General features: G+C 32.9%; 1 protein-coding gene across 1 annotated transcript; it reads right to left on the reverse strand.

Moving 5' to 3' along the window:
- Positions 1 to 10,258: 10,258 nt before the first annotated feature.
- Positions 10,259 to 11,035, reverse strand: LOC120251380 (GDP-mannose transporter GONST2-like). The gene is given in 5 exon segments (XM_039259913.1): positions 10,259 to 10,483; positions 10,485 to 10,523; positions 10,526 to 10,702; positions 10,705 to 10,974; positions 10,976 to 11,035. Coding segments are annotated over 5 exon segments (771 nt in total).
- Positions 11,036 to 11,246: the final 211 nt, after the last annotated feature.

Here is an 11,246-nt window from a genome sequence, read left to right on the forward strand (position 1 = left end):
GGTGGCAAACAAACGCAGAGAAGAGAAAGTCCTTCGGCTTCTTCCCTATGACAACATAAAGTGAGAGAAGGCACACACGGCAACCATCGCGCCTCCCTCAGGATTTGTAACTAGCTAAACCACCAATTCCCAACGTGGAGAGATGGTTACAGGCATTAATGACTACATTAGGGTTTTTTGGTCTTTTCCCTTCAAACATAACGGTGTTAACAATGGTTTGGATCTAAAATGAAAGAAAATGATGAATGAGGGACCTTCTGTGAATATTGAAAATCATGAGGAGTTTTTGTGCGTAACCAAACTTGAGGGGGGCTATTTTTTCATTCCCCATAAAAAAAAAATCACTAAATTAATAATGATTTTTTTTAATTGTTTTTAAATAAGTTGGACAAAGCATTGACTTTAATTAATAATTCTTGATCTCTCACTTTTCAAAATAAAGAATTATCATTTTCTAAATGTGAAAGTGGTTATTTAAATATTTTTTAAAAGTTAAAATATTTTGACCATGTTTATATAAAATAAACTATGCTGTATATATATATATATATATATATATATATATATATATATATATATATATATATATATATATATATATTTAAAGAAACCAAATTTTAATCAAATCTGATTAAAGGTTGACAAATTTGGGCCTAGTTCTAAAACATGCCAATAAAATTTCACATTTTCTCTTTCATCATGAGATATCACATATCTTAACCCCTTGTTTGGTTTGGAGGGGGAGAGGGGACGGGAAGAGTGAAGGTAATTTGGTCTTTTTATAAAGGTTTAAACATTAATTTTTTTTTAATAATCCCACCCCTCCAAAAGACCCTGATTTAGAGGGATGGGATGTGAGAAGTTTGAAGGGATGAAACACCCCTCCAAACTCATCCTTCTTACTCCCCCAACCAAACAAGCTTCACCCCTCCTAACTCCTCCTCACCCCTCCAACAACCCCCAACCAAACAAATCCCCTTAAGAAATTCTATCTATTTGGATTGAGGGAGTGATCCCCAAGGCATGGGGTTCACTCCCATTTTTGGTGCTTACCCATGGTTGGGTATGCACCAAAGGTTGGACCAGGTTTGTAGAGAGTTTCATCCCCCATAATCAAGAACCAGCAAGCCCCCAATTTTTGGGGGAATGCTAAACCTACTAATGAAAAGTACCAATATGCCCTCTAAAAATCAAGAAATTACACCTTTTCATATAAAAATCAAGAAATTATTACAAGCAGGCCCTAATCGCTCCTTTTGGTTGCGCCTTCCTTCTACCTCGTCGTCCACACAGCCATCCAAACCGCCCCGTTCTCTTGCCCCCGCAACCACATTCTGGATAGTCTCGCCTATCTATTCTTGGCAGCCTCTTTGAGGAGATCCTCTACTTCTTCATCATCACCACAGTGAATAACCTCCTCTCGCAGGTTGATCGGTCGTATTGTAGCTTGGAGCCTAAATTCTACTCCTTGTTCTTTGTTGTTTGGCTTCTTCTACATCGTAAGTTTTATTGGTGACTTTTTTGGGGATTTTTGTTGAGGTTGTTGGATGAGTTTTGGAGATTAAAATAAATTAGTTGGTTTTTAATTGTGTATCATGGTTTCTTGTTATAGTTTGTTATTGTATTATAATTCCAAACTGATGATAGTATTTTGGAGAGAGACTATTTGAAATATAATTAGCTTTTTTTTATTTGGATTTATTCCCTGAAAACCTCATAATTCCATATATTATTATTCAATTCGTTCAATTGAAAAAATGTTCAATACTACCAATGGTTTTCACCATTTGAATAAAGCCTATCATTTGTAAATCCTTAAGAGTTAAATAAAAAAAAAAATTCTTTTTTAAGATATAAGAATGGGAATGAACAACCCTTTGGCCAGCAATGTCAGGGTGGTGTTTCTTTTGCAATTTTCTATAAGCCTCCTTGATCTCCTGGGCAGTAGAACATACTGAAACTCCAAGCAATTCATAATAAGCAATTGGTCCTACTTTAATTAGATGAATTATATATTGATACTTATATATGATTAGATTAAGAATAAAATGAAATGAAAAACAGAAAGCCCAAATACATTTGTTTGTTAAGTCTGTTTAATAACTATAATAGAAATTATATATGTATATGGAATATGACCCTATTTATGAATGTCAAAATTAACATACTTTTTAATTCCTATTTTAGATATGAACATTGACAATATGGATGAATTTGAAGTACTACAGCTATATGCGATGCATATGTGTTTCCTCTTCGTAGTAAACATCATAATCATTGCTTGCGCAATAAAGCAACACACTCTTAGAAATAGTCGGATTGAACAAGAGCTTGAGTCATCATCCGTTAGGCGTCGCAAACAATATGTTACCTACATCGCGTGGTTTACGATAATGATGTTAAATGCATTAATAAACTACATATGGATCGATGTAGTTTTCATAGACTATGCCAGCTACTAACTTCGACTGGTAGCTACAACGCACAAGAAATGTTATGGTCGAAGAGATGATTGCGATGTTCTTGAATATCTTACCACATCATGTGAAAAATAGAATAATTAAATTTGATTTCATCCGTCTGGAGAAGTAGTTAGTAGATATTTTCATGCAGTTTTAAGGTTAGTTATTCTTTGTCATGGCGTCCTACCAAAAAAAGTTCAACCAATCCCAGAAAATTTAACTGACTTTACATGGAAGTGGTTTACGGTAAATACTTCAAGTCCATATGGTTTTTAATATTTTTGTTTTTTTAATTTTTAACTCATGTGGTTGTTTTACAAATAAGGATCATCTTTTATTTAATGTAGAATTGTTTTGGAGCATTAGATGAAACTTATATAAGAGTGAATGTTCTTAAACCTGATCATCGACCAAGATATAGATCAAGGAAATATAAAATCACTACTAATGTACTCGTTGTATGTAGTCAAGACATGCAATTTATATACGTCCTATTTGGCTAGGAAGGCTCAGCTCAAGATGCCCGAATTCTTAGAGATGCTATAACAAAGCACAATGGTGATTAAAGGTTCCCGCTAGTAAATTAATTGTCCCCTAGCTTTGAGAAAGACCCCACTATGGATTCATTTTCTGAAAATTTTAGAAATTTTATAGAAATAGTAGGACTGGGATTTCAATCAATGTGTTGAAGTAGCTGCCACGAAAAAAGCTTCTCGTGAGGAGCATGAAGAGAGGCTACAATTGCTACGTCAAATACTTCCAATGGTTGAAGGGCTTTCCATTCATGAAATGATGTTTATTTTGTAGGTTTTAACAAAATATGAAGATAAGCTTAAAACTTTTATGGAGTTACCGAGCAACATAAAGCTGCCTTTTTTGTCATGTACTTCTAGCAAGATTGGGATATAGCCCACCTATAGTGTGAATTATATTAGTAAAGATTTCATGTCAAGTTTAGTGTTGAAATTTCTATGGACTTTATATATGTTGTAATGTTTTCGTCCTAATTCATGCTTTTGTAAGAACTTGTTATATTGATGTACGGGATAACAAACATGTATAGTGTAATGTGTCAAGTGTCATGTGTCACCTTGTATTGTCTTACCAGATTTTATGTATTGTGTTTTGAACAAATGTGTTATGTTGATTTGATGGTGGTTATTTACTTATGAAACTAGCTATATTAGTGCATTGGATTGGTTTATGCTTTGTCTAATTTTTATTACTGAAAACCTGCATTTCTTGATTTATTTTTTGTGGTTAATCAATTATCATGCATAATTAAGTTTACTTAATGAGTTGAAATGTTCTCTAAACTGTATAATTTAATTTTAATATTTAATTTCACCAATCAAAGTGCATAATAGTGAAAATAAACTTTTTAATGAAAACATGTAATAATGAAAAATTAGTTCAAAAACAGTAAATTGATCCAATTGGTTTGAATATTTAATTATAAAAATTAAAAGGCATAGCATTTAAAAATAAATAACTAAGTGAAATGTTAATGTTGGAACCAAATTAGATATTACTTGCACCAACAATTTAATTTAGATATTTAACTGCTTTAAGTAAAATGGATAATTATCAATGCTAATTAATTAATCAAATTATTTATTACTAAAATCTTTCTGTAATTATTTTATGAGTGACGAACTTTATCATTTACCATTCACAATCTTATAAAATTTCACTTGTTTACATTAGGGGTATAAAAATAACTTTACATTTTTCCTTTTTTAATTCTTCCCACATTCCCATTCCTATTACCTCATACCAAACACAGTTTTTATTCCCATATTTATTACTTCATTTCCATCCCCATCCTCCATTCCCAATCCCAATTCTGAAAACTAGTGGATTCTCCGTTTTTTTTTAAATTTGAGTTTAAGATGCTTTCCTAAAAATGTTTTTTTAGTTTTAACATATAGTAATTTATATTTATATAGTTAAATTATTTATTCAAATTTAATACATTATTTTCATATTTTAAACTAATAAATATTTTTCCATTTAATTTAATTTTTTAAAATACATTCAATTTGTAGATCCACCTACAACTATACACAATATTTTGTTTAGTCCCAAAATCCAAAAAAAAATTTCAATGTGATCTTATATTAATATTTTTATATGGTCACACTTTCTCTTAGCACTTTCATTGAATCTTGATTCCAAAGAGTACCATTCAAAACTGTATCCAAGAGAGGAGCATGGGTTGATTAACAAGGCCCTAGGGCTCAACTAGGTCAGTCTGGGTCAACTAAAATCCGAGCCGACTCGTAACTAGCTCAGTTGACAGTGCTAGTCCACCAGGCTGAGTTGGCCAGCGAACCTAGCAAATCATGGATCACCTTAGGGTGACTAGGACCCGGCCCGGAACGCCCTACTTAGTGGTTCACTGGCTAGGCTGCCCCCTTTTTTTTTATAAAAATTTTAAAAACATTTTATAATTAAATAGAGTTAAAAACATTCAATTGCCCACCACCGTATGTGTTATGTTTTAAAAACAAATAAATACAAGAACTCAAAGTGATTTAAAATAACAATTTAAAAAATTATTTTTTTTTAATAAATTAAAAGAATTTGAGAGAACTCAAAATAATTCAAACTAACTTTTAAAAAAGATGAATTAAAGGGCTTGTACTTAATTAATTTATTGTTCCATCGAATTAAATTCTCAATATATCTTTTTGAGTATAAAAGAAATTAAACCACATGTAGTTCTATTACTTTGGATTAGAGTTGTCACCTGATACGTAACCCCTTGTTAGTCGCTAGTGCATGGATCGTACAAGTAGTAAAGTGTACCCGTATGGGCTGGGTAGTCGAATCTAGATAAACTAGGAAGCTCCTAGTACTAATTGATCCTCTAGTATCTTACCGAATTGAAAGTTTGGGAAAAAGTATAAATCTAAGAATATAGAAAGGAGTAAAAGATGAAAGGAAGGTAGAAATAAGTAGGAAGGTAGAGACACTAGAATGAAGCAGTGCCCCGGACTACTCCCTCGAGGAATGTGTATTGACTCCTACAATGACAATCAGGTACATCTTCTTAGACCGACAGGTAACCCTAATTTGGAAGGCTCTACACTATACACCCTATCTCTAGGCACGCACTCGATCCCAATTCTCTATGTATGCCCTAACAAGCAATGATTGTAACTATGGCAATTACACAAAATGAAATTGCAAAACATGATAAAATATAGAAGAATCCAAGAAAACTCTATAGCCAAAGTAAATGAGTAAATCAAATACACAACATCTCATGGTTCACAAATTTGTGGCATTGGAGAATGATTTAGCACCTCATGGGTTTATACAATATATAAAAGATAGAGAAAACAAACAAGTAAGAATTCATAGAATTCCCTTTTGCTTCTCTAATCTTTCAAATCATACAATGAGGACCTTCCTACCGACTTAGCTCTACTCCCATTAGTACTCTAATATCTCAGCTCTCTTCCTTCTCTAGATGGTGGTGAAGTTCATCCAGCATACATAACAGAAAATCCAAGACGAAGTCTCCTCAAACCCTAACTTTGGTGGTTTAAAAAACAATTCCCGATATAAGTGCGGCCGTGCTTAGGCCATGCTTGTGCTCGTGCACTTTACAGATTGGTCTAGGGTTTGGCATCAACTCTAAAATCATCCAGGTAACAATCTGCAAGGGCATAAGCACGCTCGTGCTTGGGCTATGCTTCCATCTGCACGGCCATTCTCTGAGCTCTGTGCTCATGCTTCTCTTCTTCAGATAAAATCTTCAAGTCTTAAGATCTGCATGGGGCTAAGCACGGCCACAACGCTCCCGTGCTTCTCCTAATTAAGTTCCATTATGTTTTTTTTTGTTGCTGAATTTGCTCAAAATCTTGTTCTTTTACCCCAAGACCTAAATACCTACATGTATACCCAAAGTAGCATCGAAATAAAGGAATTGAATGCTAAAAGGCAAGTTAAATACATAAAGGAGGTATGCAAAACATCTATATGAAATGCACTTATTACCACCCACTTACCTATTCGTTACAATCGAGATTTGCCTCGGCCTTGGCTTTAATATCAAACTCTAAAGGGTGGTTGTTATTGTTGTTGTATTGAGCATGTTGTTAGTTAAGAAGAAGAAATCACTTATTCCAAGGCTATTCATGTCATATTACTTGTTGTCAAACATAAGCACACTCCTGATTATTCATGAAAACTTGCATTTCAATGTTTAATGACAATAATTATAAATTTGTTTTGTGCAGTATGTTGCCACTTGTATATAATGTTAGCGACAATTAGCTAGGTACATGCAAAAATATTCTTTTACAATTAATCAAAAGAATGTGGCATGAGTTTTTATTACCTTACCACAACTCAAGGGCGTTAAGGCTTATATGATATATCTATGCCGATGTCCGATAATCATATATATATATATATATATATATATATATATTCCCATAAGTTTACCAACAAGAAGTTGCTCTTTAGGTAGTTAGGTTTTGTTTTATTTTCTATTTTTTATTTTTTTGTTTTTGTTTTTGGTGATGAGGAGGTTATGGGTTCAAATCTTATGAGATGCATGTTTTTTTAATTACTTAAAAGTTAAAAAAAAAACTCAACCCGCCAACCCGGTAGGTTGACTAACCCAGTTGACCTAGCGGGCCAACTCGTCAGGTTATGGGTTGGGAAAACTTCAACCTGTAATAGGGCCAATTACAATGCGATTACAGGTTGCCGGCCCAGCCGGTGGGGTTAGTTGACATGGCATATTTTGCTGAGCCAAGCCAAATCTCGACCCGTGCCCTCCTGTTTAACCTGTAGGATCACGGGTTGGGAAAACCTTAACTCGTAACCAAGCCGCTATAGTGCGGGCCTATTACGGGTTTCCACCCCGACCTTTCAAGTCAACTAACGTAGTCAGTATTGCCTGGTTGGGCTGGACTAACTCTTGGAACGTGCCCTCTTCTAGTGCATCCCTTCCATGGTTAACACATGCAAACTCTATAAGCGGTGGACAACTTGACAAAACACCTACTATACTAATGTACTATAAGCACTATCGCATTTTCATTAAGAAAATAAACAAAAGAAGTCAATAAAAAAACTTTTATAATGAATGGATTTAAAATTATTGTAAAAAAAAATTACTGTATTTATGATCAATTATTTAAATATTTATAAATATTAAAAATATATCTATCATATTTATATAAAATAAACTGTAATATATATTTATATCACATACCTTTAATTTTAAATTTGCCTTTTTTTTTCTGCAAACGCCGTTTTGGTCTATTGGTACTGGATCGCATAAGTAAGATTTTTGTGTCCTATCAAGGAGGTGTGTTCGTATCTCAGTTCAAATAAGGTGAAGGCATATGTGTATTGAGATATGTTGGCCACATCTCATAAAAAAAAGTTGCCCTTTTTTAATTTGAACTTGAGATGTTTCTTGGAGTGAAAAATGATTTTTTTTTTAATTTTAATGTATACCAATTCATTTTTATACGGCAAAGTTACTTATTCATATTGAATAAAATTATTAGTTTCACATTTTTTTCCCCAAATAAATATTTTTTTTATTATTTTATTTAATTTTTTAAATACATTCAATTTCTAGATCCATGCATAAACTATATGTAATGTTTTGTTGTGTACCAAAACCTAAAAAAGGTTTCAATATGATCTCATATTAATATTTTCATTTGGTGACTTGATAGTATCATTGAGGATATGACTTCTTTTTGGGCTTCAATGTTCACGTGTTTTCAAGTATAATAACACCACTACTATTTTTGAAATTATCTGACTTGATTCCAGTGGCGTTTGGTTGAATGTATCTGTAAATACAGTGGATTTTCAGTTACAATATAACTGAAAATACATGGAGTTTAAAATACAGTGCAGTCAAACCTGATGTTTGGTAAGATGTAACTGCAGATGCTGTATTATAAGATTTTGTATTTGGTTAAAGAAATTTGTAAATTTAGAATTAAAAATTTTTTATATACCAAATTTTTAATTTTTTTTAATGATTTTAAGTATTGTATTAATAATTTTAACTATTAATTTTATTATTAAATTAATTATAAAGATTAATATTATGTTTATTAAAATTTAATTATATTTTGCAATTTTTAAATTTAATTATTAACCCAACACAAAAAGTATTTATGGATTTTTCATACATTTCTACCATGTTATTTAATGATATTAATTATGGTATTGATCATTTAATTATTAATTTTACTATTAAATTATTTATTACATAAGTTATTAAAATAATTATTAAATTTAGTATTAATTTTTTTTAATTTAACACTCAATAAAAGTATCCATGAATGTTTGATAATACTTGTTTTTCTTAATTGATCACATATAACTCACAAGTTATGCATATGAAGAAATCTAAAAACAAGGGATTTGGTTTTACGCCCAATTTAGGTGTATAACCTGTGGGATCGAAAATATGCATCTGGCATCATGAAAAAGACACCAGACGATATATCGAAGCACAAATATCATATTTGTTTTGTGTGGGTTCTTTCATTCCTAATAGAGGCAAGCCTCTATTATTAATTACCCTAGATTAGAAATCTTAGGAACCTCCGATTAAGGGCAAAAGGTACAAGTAAGAGCCAGAAGATTTGCGAATTATAAATCTTGTTATTTTATTATATAAACATATTTATATATATTATCATCGCCACGCTCGCGTTTTGTCATCAAATGCTGCTCATCGTGATTGCTGCTTTTGGTAATTTTTTTGTTGCTATTTTTGAAATAAACAAGTCACCGCCGATTGTGTCTTGTTACTATATTGCGCTGCCTTGTTGTCGCTTGGGAATATGTCTCATTGCTGCTTTTGAGACAAATTTAGCTACTGACATTGAGTTGAGCACCCTTCTCGTTGCTTTTGAAATTAAGAAGGTCATATTTCTCTGCTATTCATTTGCTTGCATATCATTTCTAGACATATATTTTTAATTTAGTTATTTTTGATCCACACTTATCATAGTGGGTTATATTTATTTATTTGTTTATTTTTAGAGGGGTCGTGAGCACATAACATGCATGTTTCTTTTTTTTTGTTTTTGTATGCATGCTCCTCATTTCATTTTTATGTATGCACGTTTCAATTTTTTTTATTTTATATCATGCATGGTGATCCTGGCTTCTAAATGTATGGGCATGCATGCATACAATTTTTTTAGAGCTTCATGTGCAACATGCATGAGTCACGTGCTTTTAATTTATTTTTTTATTATTTATTTATTTATTTCCTTTTCAAGCTGAAACCCATATTCATGTTGATGGTGGGCCCCTTTTTAAATTTTTATTATTCTTTAACAAAAATGATGAATGCTTTTTGTTCTTTTTATATATATATTTTCATGATGCGTCTGCAGTGCATGTTTGTTTGTTTTTATGCACGTGAACTTGCATACATCATCCATTCATTTGTTTAACTCTGGGCCCATTTTTTTATCATTTTATTATTTTATATATATATATATTCTTTATATGAGACCATAGCATGCCCTCCATTTTCTTATATTTCCCTAAATAAAGCTCTTTAATATATGCTGGAGGAATGACAAATTCAAAAGAATACCCAAGAAATATGAACTGCAAAACTAGTTTGATAACTTAGCCATCACACCGCCTCCGCTTCAGCTCGGAGAACCAAGAATAGAATATTGAATGCTAGCAGTGATCAACTCCTCGATGAGCGAGATGTGTTCTTTCACATAGTTAAAAAAACTTCTTTACATTATCGGCTTTTTTTCGGGCTTCACAAGTAATCAGGACATTTTGGCCTTAGCGAAGAATACACCAAAGAATAAAACCCGAACAAAGATACTAAACAAGTTTGGCAAGCTCACAGGGACCTTGAAGAGCAAAATACCACAGATTGATATTGGAATCTTGTTTAATGATCCCACCAAACTGTAAGTAGTGGGGCTTGTTTGGTTTAGAAACCACAATGATGTAAAACTAATGGCCACTCCAAGCAATCCACTTTCATCGTAGCAGAACCCAAAACATAGGTAGTCGGATAACGCCCTCGACTTAGAGACATATCCCCATTCATCCGAGAGAATGATCAAGACTATGGCAAATGGTACGGATAGTGAATTGTTCAAGAACACCATTGAAACTTCATTCAATGAACCGGACTTGACCGATCGCTTCACTGTGTCCATGACTTTTCTGAGTGTCAATGAATAGCTAGTCAGTAAGAACGCTAGTTCATAATTTGCCATGTGTAACCCATCGCACCAAAGGATAGATCTGTAATGCCGCCATTAACAGCTGATACGATCATTAGAAAAAGAGCAACCCAAACTTTTCCATTCTGGCGCTTCTTGAAAAAGATAGATTTCCCAAAGGCGGTTAAAATATTTGTCATGTTCTTTAATATTGTCACCATTGCAACATTTATGTGCTTCAAGCTATACATGCCCGTCACCAGCATGCCGACAAATATAAGATTCACAGGAATCCAAACTCGGACCAGACTTCCATGTCGCCTTTTTCGTGGAGATCGCTCCAAGGAACTCCACCGCTAGAACGATCATGACACTTACAAAAATTCGTAGAGCATCGATGATACTCTTCCGCTGTGAAGCTTTTCATTTTCATCAATGGCATCACTGATTCTTGTTTGAGGTTCATGCAATATCCGAGAGGAGCATGGTGTCTTGGACTTTATTGATGGCTGATTATACCGATGGTGGTTGCATCCTATTTTGCGATCTTGGTGATTTCGCACATCCTCTCGTCTTTTTA

This window comes from Dioscorea cayenensis, chromosome 20 (genome assembly GCF_009730915.1).
Source record: "Dioscorea cayenensis subsp. rotundata cultivar TDr96_F1 chromosome 20, TDr96_F1_v2_PseudoChromosome.rev07_lg8_w22 25.fasta, whole genome shotgun sequence".
NCBI classification, from domain to species: Eukaryota; Viridiplantae; Streptophyta; class Magnoliopsida; order Dioscoreales; family Dioscoreaceae; genus Dioscorea; species Dioscorea cayenensis.